General features: G+C 46.0%; 1 protein-coding gene across 4 annotated transcripts in view; it reads left to right on the forward strand.

The window, feature by feature from the left end:
- Positions 1–1,589: 1,589 nt before the first annotated feature.
- XPO6 (exportin 6) overlaps positions 1,590–13,847 on the forward strand; it is a 107,074-nt gene continuing 94,816 nt past the window's right edge. For 2 of the 4 annotated variants that reach the window (XM_067706301.1, XM_067706304.1), the window contains exon 1: positions 1,591–2,201. Coding sequence is in view for 2 of the 4 variants with exons in the window: in XM_067706304.1 (XP_067562405.1) it covers positions 2,199–2,201 (3 nt within the window). In the remaining 2 variants the exon portion in view is untranslated. Of the gene's footprint in view, positions 2,202–2,339; positions 2,478–13,847 lie in introns of those variants that run through there. The other 2 variants (XM_067706302.1, XM_067706303.1) reach the window with 2 other exon arrangements.

Consider the following 13,847-nt stretch of genomic DNA (forward strand, 5'->3'; position numbering starts at 1 on the left):
TTCCTGACTGCCTCTCCATCCCAACCCCCAAGATTAGCTTATATCCCTTGGCTATTAACTCTCAAGTGGTTTGTATTTTACTTTAATGCTCTTATTACAATTGTAAGTGATGACTTATTATTATTTTTTTAATTAATTAATTTATTTTTGGCTGTGTTGGGTCTTTGTTGCTGCGCGCGGGCTTTCTCTAGTTGCGGCGAGCAGGGTCTACTCTTCGTTGCGGTGCCTGGGCTTCTCATTGTGGTGGCTCTTTTGTTGCGGAGCCTGCGCTCTAGGCACGTGGCCTTCCGTATTTGTGGCTCGCGGGCTGTAGAGTGCAGGCTCAGTAGTTGTGGCGCAGGGGCTTCTTTGCTCCGCGGCATGTGGGAAATTCCCGGACGGGGGCTTGAACCCTTGTCCCCTTCATTGGCAGGCGGATTCTTAACCATTGCACCACCAGGGAAGCCCGACTTATTTTGTAATACTTTTAAAATAATTTGTTTCTCTATTCCATAAGGGCCCAAGTGTGTCTGTTTTGCTCAGCACTGAATCCTTGGAACAGTGGTTGTCACTTAGTGGGCAACAATATTTGATGAAAGAATAAACGAAAGTGGTTGCTTTTTGTAGCCATGAGTTATATCAGCAGTTCTCCAAGGGTGATCCTGCAGCACAAGCATCACCTGGGAACTTGTTAGAAGTGTAAATCATGAGCTTCTACTGATTAGAAGCTCTAGGAGTGGGGAACGGCAATCAGTGTTTTAACAGTCCCTCCAGGTGATTCTGGTTCATGCTGGAGTTTGAAAGCCACTATACAGATTTGCTATCCAGCCTATGCACGCTAGCAGCACCTCTGCTGCCTGGGATTGTTTCTTGCTTCTATTTCTTAAACTCAGCACTTTCACAAGTAAAGTGGTTGGAGGAAAGGAACAGGAACCCAACGCATCTTTGCCCTCTGAGATCCTCTGCAGTTGCTGTTCCTTCGACTTTGATCACACTTCCCGCTACTGACTTTATCCTTCAGGCCTCAGTTTACATTTCCATCCCTCCCTTCCATTTTCTATCTCGGGACCCTGCGTGTTTGTGGCGTTCATTTCACTCACAGCACTCCTCGTTTCTTACAATTAATTTATTCACTTGCTCTCTACTTGCTGCTTATCTGCCTCCTTGAGGGCAGAGACTACAGTAGTCTTGTTTACTACACTAGTCCTAGCACCCACAGCGGCGCCAGGTCCACGGCAGGGCTAAAATGTTTGGGCTGAATGGATGTAAGTTCCACAAGGGCAGAGGCTGTGTGCCGCCGACTTCTAGCCGGGTACTGGGCACGCAGAAGGCGCTCCATGAAGATATGGGGAATGAATGAGCGCAGGAAACGAAAGAGAAATCGACACTTTACCAAGGTGGCAGGTCCGGTACCCTTTACCAACATGGCCGCCGGCCCGCGTGGACTGGCGGAGGGCGCCGGGCGCGGGGCGGGGCCGAATGGGGGCGGTGCCAGAGGGAGCCGTCAGGTGCGGCCCCGCCCCGCACCCCCCCGGCCTCCGCCCGCTCGATTCCGGATTGGTCCGGTTCCAGCGCCGCAGCCCGGCGGCCGCGCCGTGGGGCCGCGCCGGGCACTCGCCACTTCCGGCGCGTTGGGGCTGTTGGTTGGGGGCGGCCGCGCGGCGCGAGCGGGCAGCACTGGAGCGGGCTTGCGCAGGGATGCTCCGGGGGGCGGCGGCGGCGGCCGTGTGGGCTGAGGCGGCAAGGATAGCTCGGGCCCTCGGGCCTTTCCCCTGAGCCGGCCGCTCGGGCTGCGCCGCCGAGGCCCATTCAGCGTCCGCCCCTTCAGCCTCGGGGTCGGGCCCACCGCCACTTCTGAACGCGGGGGCCGGGGAGCCCCTGCCTGGGCCCGGAGCCTCCCACTGGGGGTCGGGCCCGGGCGGGGGGCCCCGAGCCGCTGCTCTCCTCGCCGGCCTCCGAGCCCCATTTCCTGCTTTTTCAGTTTCCTTGCGGAGGGGCGGGTGGGTCTGGATGAATTGTTCCGGGGGTCCCCGATGAGGCGGGCCAGGGGGCCGTGCTCTTTGTAGAGGGTCCCCGCGGGGCCCGGGTGGGGAGGCGGTTGTCTTTGCATGGGTGGGGGACTTCCCGAGCCTGCCGGGACCATGACCTGAACTGTGCGAGCGGGACGTGTCCGAAGCCCGAGAGCTAGCTCACCTGAGCCGCCCTCTCCCCCAGCCAGCATGGTAAGTGGGGTCGGGGCCCCTTCTCTCCCGGGTGCCGGGTCTGAGCGGTGGGAGCGGGCCCGGGACTGCTGAGCCATCGCTTCTCCCCGGGGCGGGGAGAGGCGCGTGCCGAGCCCGACAGTGACACATGCGTGCAGGGTTTGCAGCCGGGCTCTGAGCTCCCATCCCCCCTCCCCCTCGGGATCGCTCAGAACTGGGAGGGACCTGGACGCCAAGCGGACACAACCCTTGCATCTGGTGTTTGCCTCTCTTACATTGTAGCAGCTCATCATGATGGTAGCTATCATTTATTTATTGAGTGCTTACTATGTGCCAGGCGCTGTGCTAAAGTGATTGACGTGTGTTATTTAATTAGCATACCAGCCTTGTGTTCTGAAGTGGGGACACTGAGGCACAGAGCAGCTAATTACCCAGCTCAAGGTCACTCTTAAGTAACAGTGGCAAGATTTGAACCCAGGCAGTCTTGATTTCAGAGCTCCTATTTGATAGAACACACTTAACAGAGCTGGAGGGGGTCTTGCTGTAGGTTTATATACGGGGCAGCTGAGAGGGTTTGTGGTTTTCAGAGGTCACTTACCTAGATCATAGGAACTAGGAATCAAAGTCAGGAATTGGCCTGTTCTTTTGACACCCGTTCTGCCTTTCTTTCTGCTACATGCTCTGGCCTTTTCCCTGGTAGTGCCTGGAGAACTCTTCATCTTTCTAGATCTAGTTCAGAAGCCACTTCTGAAGATAACATTCCACATTTTCCAGACCCAAAAGCACTGTCAGTACTTCCTTAGGTTTGTGCGGTCACATCTGTTTTTAAGCTTTTGTCTTATTGTTATTGTAATTGTCTATTGCAGTAGACTCAGTACTCTCAAAGATGAAATTGTCTGAACTTTTATCTGCCCCAGCTTTTGGAACATAGTAAGCCCGCTGGGGTGGTTGCCTGGCCTGTGTTTGACCACTTCCAGTTACAGAAGTGTTCTTAAGGTTGCCCATTTTACGTCTTCCACACTAGTGGTCTAGTAGAGAAGGGGATGCAGGGGGGGATTACATCTGTAATACAACTGTTCAGGCCAGTGGGGTTTTCAGAAGTTTCAAGGGGCCTGTGGGTTATGTGTTAGGTTCTGGGCGGAGAAAGAAGACCTAAGGCATAGCCCTTGCCTTCGTGGGGCTTACAACCAGTCAGATAAAATGCACCATTAATGCCAAGCAGCACTGTATAATAGATACTGTATGTAGGATAGTGGCAGGTCAGTTAAGCTCTCTGAGTCCCAGTTTCCTCAGCTATAAAATGTGGAGACAGGGATTTTCTAATGAATAATCTAAAGGTATGAGGTATAATATTTAGTGAACGATGAAAGTAGTATTCAGTAATCCTTCATTGATTCTTTCAATGAATTTTTTTTAATAGTGGTAAAATATATGTAACATAATATTTACCATTTTAACCATTTTTAAGTGTATAGTTCAGTAGCATTAAGTACATTCGCATTGTGTGCGTCCATCCCCAGAACTGTTTTCATCTTGTAAAACTGAAACTGTACCCATTAAACAGTAACTCTCATTCCCTTCCCTGTCCCCTAGTGACCACTATTCTACTTTCTGTCTCTATGAATTTCACTACTCTAGGTCCCTCATATAAATGGAATTGTACAGTTTTTGTCTTTTTGTGACTGGCTCATTTCACTTAGCATAATGTCTGCGAGGTTCATCCGTGTTGTAGCATCTGTCAGGATTTCCTTCCTTTTTAAGACTGAATAATATTCCATTGTGTGTGTAGACCACATTTTGTTTATCCGATCATCTGTTGATGGACACTTGGATTACTTCCACCTTTTGGCTGTTGTGAGTAATGCTGCTGTGAACATGGATGTACAAATCTTTTAATGAATTTTAAGTAGCCACTATATTCGAGGCTCTAGCGAATGTCAGCTAAACAAGATAGACACGTACCTCCCCTCGGGTAGCTGACAACATTGCTTTAGAACCTTTGGACAGAATTTTATTGTTTATTGATTTAAGCTGGCCAGGCACTCTTGTATTCAGGTTCCATTTTAATTGGCGGTCAGGAGAGTGTTATGAAAATGACCACCTTTGAGCAGTAATTGTAAAGTAGTAGTAGTTGACTTCATGATTTTACCATTTACAATTTTTTCTGAGGTAAGTTTTGAGTCAAGTTTTCTATAGCCTACCCCTCACTTATTTTAGCATACAGTGGGTGACCACAGCGGATTAAGGTGAATAGGACTGTCAAATTACATCCTTTTTGCAGTACTGACACCAGGGGTTCATCTCCTATAGGTGTCCCAGGTTCAGGGGTGTGGATAGGGCAGGCCTTGTCCCTGGTCGCAAGGAAGCCATTGCCTGATTTGTGTCTTCCCAGAGGAGGGTCTTTTGCCTGGGATCACAGTTCTTTATTCCAGGAACTTTTTTCCATTTCTTACTGACTTAACATTTTTACTTTAAAAAGCGTTTAAAGAGTTGGCAAGTAAGTATGGGCCTTTGTAATATCTTCTTTTTAAAACTTCAACTCTCTATTAAGATGAAAATGGTGTAATATGATAGAACTACCATTTATTAAGTATCTATACTAAGCTAGCTGTTTTTCATTTATTTGGTTTTTCTTTCAGTCACTCAGTATCAGTTAAGCACACCAACACTGGTAGGTTGGTTACCTTATTGCCGTTACTACCAGAGGAGGAGATGAACAGACCTGGTGTAGGATACCTGTTTAACAAGTGGTGGAGCCGGCATTTGGGTCCATGGTGCTCTTCTCCAAAGCCTGTGCTCCTTGAGGTGCAGGTGCTTCCTCATGTGGAAGTTGGTTGGGAATGTTATCCAACTATATTTTATTTGGTTCTGAGATAGTGATGAGGGCTGGGGAGCATGGGAATTTCCTTTAAACTGTCCCTCTAGGAGGAGGGATTTTGACCTGCAAATTTAGAGCTAGTTAAAAAAAATTTGTAGTTGCAGTACAGAATTCCTAGAACAGTTAAACTCTAACTACATTGGATTAAATCATCATTTTGGGTTGAATTCCCATGAGTTCTCAAGTGATGTAACATCTTAGAGGTTCCCACTACTTCTCTGAAAAGTTGTTACTTAATATCAAATGAGCTTTGCTTATTGTGGAAATTTTGTGCAAAATTGAACCCTTACTTAAATTAGCATTTTTTTTCTTTTTTAGTTGCTTAGAAGATTGCTTTGGTTACAAAGTCTTCTCATTTTTGAACTCTGTATTTTTGTTATGTTTGGCTGTGCCGCGAGGCATGTGGGCTCTTAGTTCCCCACCAGGGATCGAACCTGTGCCCCCTGCAGTGGAAGTGCCGAGTCTTAACCACTGGACCAGCAGGGAAGTCTGCCTTCTCATTTTTCTTTTTAATTATTTTATTTTTGGCTGTGTTGGGTCTTCGTTGCTGCGCGTGGGCTTTCTCTAGTTGTGGCGAGCAGGGGCAGCTCTTCTTTGCAGTGTGCGGGCTTCTCATTGCCGTGGCTTCTCTTGTTGGGGAGCACGGGCTCTAGGTGCGCGGGCCTCAGTAGTTGTGGCGCATGGGCTTAGTTGCTCCGCGATATGTTGGGATCTTCCTGGACCAGGGCTCAGACCCGTGTCCCCTGCATTGGCAGGCGAATTCTTAACCATGGAGCCACCAGGGAAGCCCTACTTTCTTATTTTTGACTGTCGTGTTTCATGAATGGTCCCTGTAATGGAGGGAAAATCAGACCTTAAATTTGGCCACTCAGTTGGTGTGTCTTCTGTTAGTTCAGCAACTGTGTTGGATTGTGCACCGGGGCGGGAGGCGTGAAGAAGCTGTGGCGGTGGAGGGAGATGGCAGGGAAAGGTTCAGCGGTTGTCAGAGGGGCTCTGTGGCAGTCACGGCATTAGAGGTTGTCTGGGAGACAAGTATATATCCAGAAATGACTTGAACAGCTTGTGAAAAAATTAGTAGATGACATGGTTCAAATGATAAAATTACCTGCTAAGCAGACCCCAAAAGCACTATTAATGTGGTACAGAGAAGTAATTCTGTATGGTAGGCCAGCTTTTGAGTACCTCAGTTTATTCATTTGTTTATTGACTTCCCTCATCAAGCTTAAAATCCCAGGTACTGTGGATACAATATGTTAAAGAGTCTGTATTTATAGGGCTTAGCATATGCCAGGCTAATGAGTTTACATATGTTAACTCATTTACTCTTTCAAACAATTCCAGGAGGCAGAGGCTATTGTTATTTTCCATTTTCTTTTCTTTATCTTTGGCTGCATTGGGTCATCATAGCTGCACTCAGTCTTTCTCTAGTTGCGGTGAGTGGGGGCTACTCTTCCTTGCTGTGCACGGGCTTCTCATTGCGGTGGCTTCTCTTGTTGCAGAGCACGGGCTCTAGGTGCGCGGGCTTCAGTAGTTGTGGCACTCGGGCTCTAGAGCGCAGGCTTCGTAGTTGTGGTGCACAGGCTTAGTTGCTCCGCGGCATGTGGGATCTTCCCGGACCAGGGCTCGAACCCGTGTCCCCTGCATTGGCAGGCGGATTCTTAACCACTGTGCCACCAGGGAAGTTCTTATTTCCCATTTTATAGATGAGAACATTCAAGACCCAGAATGGTTAGGCAGCTTCTCAAGCTCACACTACAACCAAGTGGCAGAACTGGCATTCAGAGCCAGGCAGTCTGGCTCAAGACTCAGTGCTCTCAACTGTTACACTTTCACCCCAGGAGGGATAGTATTGTCCCTGCCCTCTAGAGGTCAGTTTAATGAGGAAATGGGACATATATTCTGGTAATTATGAGAGGCTGTGTTAAGGGTGACCATTAACACAGAATGCATTGATACAAAGGTGGCATTCCTGAGGACAGGGAACAGGGAAGATTTCCCAGGAGGAATATTTGAGTCTTGAAGGGTTAGGAAGAGTTTGACAGCTGGACACGGGGGGTGGGGTGGGGGGTGGTGGGGTGGGGTGGGGTGGGGGGGGAGAGCCTTCTAATTGAAAGTTTGCAGATAGTTACAAAGATTAGATATGTATCAATAAAGATAATAGAAAGTAATAGGTGTCAGGGGTGGAAGTGAAAGAAGGAATTAACATTCGTTGAGTACTTAGGACTTTGTAGGGCTTTATGTGCATTTATACGCACAGTATACAAACATGCTATTTTTTCTCATCGTGAATACCTTTATTCCTACTTTCCTGGCCAGCTGCTGCCCCATTTCCTTGTTCCTCTGTGCAACAGAACTCCAGGAAGGAGTGGTCTTTGATTCCTCACCTTCCATTCTCTCCCAAGCTCACTTGTCAAGGTCCCACCCCGCTGCTGTTGAACGCAGGGGTTAGTTCTCATCTTAGTCAATCTGTCGGTAGCATTGGACATGTTGAACACTCCCCCTTCTGTTAAAGTCTTTCTTCACCTGGCCTCCAGGACACTAAAATGTGCTTTTGGTTTTCCGCCATCTTACTGGATATTTCTTCCTCATCGCACTGATCTTTGAACAGCTGGAGTGCTCTAGGCCTCAGACCTAGTTAGCTCCCAGGCCAGACCTCCCTCCTGAGCCGCAGTTCTCATGTATCCAGATGCCTACTTGACATGCAAGCTTGTTTGTCAGGCATGTCAAATGTAACCTGTCTAAAACCCAACTCCCGACTTTCCCCTTAATTCTTTTCTACCCACAGTCTTCTCTTTCTCAGTTGGGGGCAGCTCCATCCTTCTAGTTGCTTGTGGCAGAAACTTGGAGTCATCCTTGACCTTTCTTTCTCTCATATCCCACATCTGGTCCGTATCAGGAAGGCTGATTGTTTTCTACCTTCGAAATGTAGCCAGGATTTTATCACTTCTTGTTCCCTCCATTGCTGTCTCTCTAGTTTAGGCCTTCATCATCTCTTGCCTGAATTACTGCAGTTGCCTCCTAACTGTTCTCCTAGCTTCTGACCTTGTCCCATGATAGATTGTTTTAACACAGTAGCCTCCGTGATCCTTTGAAAAGTCTAAGGCAGATCATGTCTTTGTTTTGTTCCCATGGCTCCTCATCTCACTTAGAGCGAAGGCCACAGTGGCCCACGTGCGCCTCTATGACCTACTGTGCCCTCCATATTCTGGCCCATGGTTACACTCTGAACCCATCTCCTGCTACTCTCCCCTTGGTTCACTCTGTTCAGCTACTCTGGCCTCCTTGCTGTCCTTCAGATGCTCCAGGTGTGTGCCTGCCTCCGGGCTTTGGCCTGGCTGTTGCCATTGCTTGGACTGCACTTTCCTCTAGATGTCTATATGACTAGCGTGACCTCCTTGAGGCCTTCTCAAGAGGCATCTTCCCGGTGAGGCCAGTCCTTACCACCCTATTTAAAATTGTAACCCCATCTCAGAGCTCCCAGTCCTTCACGTCCTGCTTTACTTTTTGTAGGATTTACACTTTTAAACATTTTACGTGGTTAATGTTATTTATGAAATCTATTTTTTGTTATCTTTTTGTGCTAAAATATTAACTCCCTAAAGCTTTGCTCTGTTCACTGATGTATCCCGAGAGTCTAGAACAATTGCTGGCATAGTAGACAGTTACATTGTAGTTAGGAATGCTGTGGAGGTCTTGGGTGTTCAAGACCTTTAGAGAAAGGGAGTACATAGAACTTGCACAGAGTGGGTATTTCAGAAGAGAAGGGTGTAACTGAATGTGTAGTGTTATGAAAGGATCTATAATAGACTGGTTTGGCAATGGTGGAGATTTTTGTGAAGAAGTGGTTGGGGAGAAAGCTTATAAAAGCAGTCAAGGGCTGGGTTATGAAGGGCCTCCAGTACTACCCAAGGGAGTTTGGCTTTGTTTTTCGGCTGATTTTTCTTAAAGGAACATTAATCCATCTACTGTGTGTAGGTTAGATTGGTGTGGGAAAACAGATAGGACACCATGCCTGTGTGGATGTGATAAAGGCCTGTTCTTGGATTTGGAGTTAGGAGTGGAGAGGAAGACTTGACCAAGAGAGTCATCACTTAAAACTGACTGATTCCAGATTCAAGGGATGAAGAAAAGGGAGGAGCTCAAGCTGATTTTGGAAGCCTCTGAACTGGTGATTGGGAATAGTAGGAAATTTTAATTAATTGGTGGTTGGATTTGGTAGGAATGGAAGAGATGACAGGTAAAGAAACTGACAGGGAGATGACAGGAGACAGTCCATGTGCCGATAAAATAAGGGATTTGGCTCTGTAGGTAGGGAGGCAGTTGCCGCTGTGTTGAGATGAAGGTAATTGGCATTGCGCAGGACAAGGATCTTGACAACTTTTAGGTAGTTGGATTGTTGACATATGTGTCCAAGTCAAGGGAGACGTGACTGCACCAGCTGGGGTGAAGAGGGAGGGAATTCCTGAATGTGTAGCTGTTACTTTCCGCTTCTTTTTCATCCTCCCTTTTCCTCTCCACCAGTGGTTTGTTGTGCAACCCACTGCAGACTGATTGTTTGTCTTCACTACTTTTCAAGATCACCAACGACCACTGTGTGCTGACTCCAGTATATACAGTCATCCGTTGGTATCCACGGGGGCTTGGTTCCAGGAGCCCCTGCATATACCAAAATCTATGGATGCTCAAGTTCCTTACATAAGTTGGCGTAGTACAGTGAATGCATAAATAGCCTCTTTTCAGTCCTTGTGCCATCTTTTGGCTGTTGGCAAACACTGGTCCCTTTTTCTCCCCCCCCCCGAAACACTTTTTCTTGGTTCCCTTGGCTTCCATGATATAACTTTTGGTTCAGTCTCCCTTGATCTTCTTTCTTATGGCTTCAGCTATGGCCTGTGTACCAATGAGAACTCAACCACCCTCTCCAGCCTTGGATATCCACCGGAGTGCCCTGTAGACATCAAATTAAACATGACTAAACCAAATCCGTCATCTTCCCCTTAGGTTAGCGCCTCCTCCCCCATGCCCTAGTTCTCTTAATGATCTTATTCACTGGACACTCAAGTGATAAACCTGAGTCATATTTAACATCCTTCTTGCCATCAGTCCTCCACTTGTAGGCCTGTTGATGCTGCAGCTAACTCATTTGTGTCCTGACCTCGGGCTTTCCCTCCATTCCCTCCATTTTGGTCAGGCCATTGTCATCTCTTGCTTTCATGGGTGGTGTCTTGACAGCTTCCAGGTTCTTCCTCCACCAGTCCATCTTCTTTCTGTATTCCTACCAGAGCTACCACATGGAACTCAGATGTGGTCATGTCGCTTGACCCCAAATTATTTTGAGCAGAGGGTCCCCAGTGTTGCCAGAGACCAAGTTTTTATCACGGCAGAGTAGTGGAAAGCACATGGGTCCTGGATTTTCATAATTTCTCTTTTACTCCTCTCAGTTAGGAGATGATGATTTATTAAATGCTTAAAGTGATTCATTCGATATATCATTTCAAAACTTCTCAAATTATATCTTGTTCTCTAGCCACAGCAAGCCACTTGTCATTCCCAGAACACCGAGTACGCTTTCGTACGTCTCTGCCTTTGTTCAGTGCTGTTCCCTCTGCTTGAATGTCCTTTTCTTCTTTTTGAGACCTTACCTACCTCTTTGAGGCTTTCCAGCCACTAGTTTAACATTTCTCATCTTTGATTATAGTTAGGTGTTCTTTTTTTTTGCTTTTATTATTTTGATTTATTTGTTTTTATTATATAAGAATTACAAGGCTACATTCTTGTAGTAAGTGTCAAATAACTCAGAAGTTTGAAGAGCAAAATGTGAACCTCCTCCATCCTTTCCTTGGCTTCCTCTCCTTTCCTCCCCCTCCAAGCCTGGGAGTGGAGAGGATTAGTTCTTTCTCTTTATGAGCCCATATCGGAATGAATCTCAGTCTTTACATTTCCAGTGCCCCGTAAGCATTCAACAGATATTTAGGTAATTGAAAGGGTCAGGTGTGATGGGAATTCCCTGGTGGTCCAGTGGTTAGGACGCTGCGTTTGCTGCCAAGGACCTGGGTTCGATCCCTGTTTGGGGAACTAAGATCCCACAAGCTGTGTGATGCGCCTCCCCCCCAAAAAAGAGGTGTGAAAACAAATCCAAGAAGGTCAAGGTAGGCCCTTGAGGTTAGTAAATGATAGTAGCAGCATTTAGAGAGTATAGTAAGCTTGAAACAGAGTATGAATATAGTAAAACCCTGTTTTTCCAAAAGCCATGCAGCCAGCAAGCTCAGATAGCAGCATTTTTGCCCTGGGCAGGTGGAGGTGGGGAGCAGGTAAGCAAGAGGAATTGTTAGAACAAATGCTGTGCAGATGGTACACTTCCTGTGAGGCTCCAAAAACTGATTGCTTCTGGGAGGACTGCTGGGGAACAAGTGGGAGTAGGGGTGGGGTGAGGTGAGAGCTGTGGATGTACCTGAGGAAACCCACAAGGCAGAGAGAAGTGAGGGAGGTGAAAGAGGCTAATGGGAAGGGAAGGAAGCTGGGGCTCAGAGGGAGAAAAAAGGTCTGTGAGTGTTTCAACACTCTGTGTTAGCCGTTGTTTGGGGGCCCTCATGTATACTACAGACAGTACCTCATTTCATCTTACAGCCACCCTGCAAGGTAGGTATTACTGTCTGTTCCTGTTTTACAGTTGAGGAAGATGAGGACCCCGAGGCTCAGGGAGGGTAATATAAGTAGCTTGTTTAAAGTTACATTGCAAGTTGATGGAGATGGGATGCTGACCCAAGATTCTAAACGCACAGCCCAAGTTTTTTCTGTAGCACTAGATTTCTTTTTAAGCCTATGCACATTTACATAGGTATATTTACTTCAGATGTAACCCAAGTTGAGTGTATTGTCCCAGGAAAAACAGTACATCTAGCCAGCTAGCCTTAAAACTTGCATAATTTACCTTTCATAACAGAAAGGGCAAGATGGTAAAAGTTTGCTGATGACAAACGTTACTTGAAATGTAGCCCAACTGGGTATATTGTCCCAGGAAAAACAGTACATTTAGTCATCTAACCTTAAAAGCTGCATAATTTACACCTGGTAATGGAAAGGGCAAGATGGTAAAAGTTCACTGATAACAAACGAGAAAATAGATATTTCTGCATATGCTCTAATGTGATAGATTAGAAAAAATGTGACTCGAGGGCAAAGTGGTAGCTGGACCACATAACAGGACAACAGAGAGGAAGGTTGCTTGGCTTCTTTATGTATTTCAGTTCAGTTAAGCCCATTAGGCTTAGCATACACAGTAGTTAATTTACATCAGAGCAGTCTGCTGCTGTTTTATATGAAGGTTATAATGAAAAATATCTCTGATCTCAGACTCCTTGAAAAGGTAAAGGTATTTTATGAGTTAAATGCAGTTGTGGGGGAAGTCATTAGTTTTTAAATTGGCTAATAATCAGACCTGGGATAGATCAGGGTTTTTTTAGATTAACAGTTGGATAATTTGTATAAAAATTCTGTATGCTCATTAAAAATCAAGCAGTATCAAAAGGTATCAATACAAAGAACATGGCAAAAAAAGAAATCCCCTAAATCCTCCTACCCTGAACTATGATTAACAATCCATATGTCTTTGTTTCTATCTGTCTATAAGATAAGGAGGTTAGATATCTACAATAAGTACTTTTATTAAAAAAGTGGTGATGCTGATTTTTTGGGTCATGCTAGTTATAAAAATCAATTTACTATTTTTTGTATTAAAAAAACTTTCTGAAATATTTATATACTTTATATACTTACAGGAAGTTGCAAAATGAGTGCAAGGATTCCTGTTGTACCCTTCACCCAGATTCCCCCAACGGTGACACCTTACACAGCTGTGTGCAATATCAAAACCAGGAAATTGACATTAGTACATGGCATTTGTTGACTAGACTACAGACCTTATTCAGTTTTCACCATTTTTTGACCTGCATTCATGTGTGTGTATGGCTCTATGCAGTTTATTCCATGTATTGATTGATGTAACTTCCACCACAGTCAAGGTACAGAGCTGTCCCATCACCGCTGAAGATCTAACTCATGCCTGAGTATATTTTTCCTAATACTCTTTGTATTTGTAGCCCTCCTCCCTCTCCCCTAGCAACCACTAATCTGTTCTCCATCTCTACAGTTTTGTCATTTTGAGAGTGGTGTAAATGTAATCTGCAGGCCGGAACCTTTAGACATTGATTTTTTTCACTGAGCACAGTGCTCTTGAGGTCTCTCCGTCTACTTGAATTTATTGATTTTATTTTATTATTTATTTATTTTAAACATTTATTTATTTTATTTATTTTTGGCGGTGTTGGGTCTTTGTTGCTGTGCACGGGCTTTCTCTAGTTGCAGTGAGCGGGGGCTACTCTTTGTTGAGGTGCACGGGCTTCTCATTGAGGTGGCTTCTCTTGTTGCGGAGCATGGGCTCTAGGTGCGCGGGCTTCAGTAGTTGCAGCATGTGGGCTCAGTAGTTGTGACTTGTGGGCTCTAGAGCACAGGCTCAGTAGTTGTGACGCACGGGCTTAGTTGCTCTGCCACATGTGGGATCTTCCTTGTCCCCTGGATTGGCAGGCGGATTCTCAACCACTTCGCCATTTAACATTGATTAGTTGATACGTGTGTGTGTGTGTGTGTGTGTGTGTATACACTTTTTTTCCAATAGAGTTCATGGTTGCTCTGTTCCCTGAATTATTTGTTTTGAAAATGTCTGTCGTCCTTATCCATAAATGGTAACTTGGCTGGGTATAATACTAATGGGTCATACATTCTTTTCCTTAGAA

This window comes from Pseudorca crassidens, chromosome 15 (assembly GCF_039906515.1).
Source record: "Pseudorca crassidens isolate mPseCra1 chromosome 15, mPseCra1.hap1, whole genome shotgun sequence".
NCBI lineage: Eukaryota > Metazoa > Chordata > Mammalia > Artiodactyla > Delphinidae > Pseudorca > Pseudorca crassidens.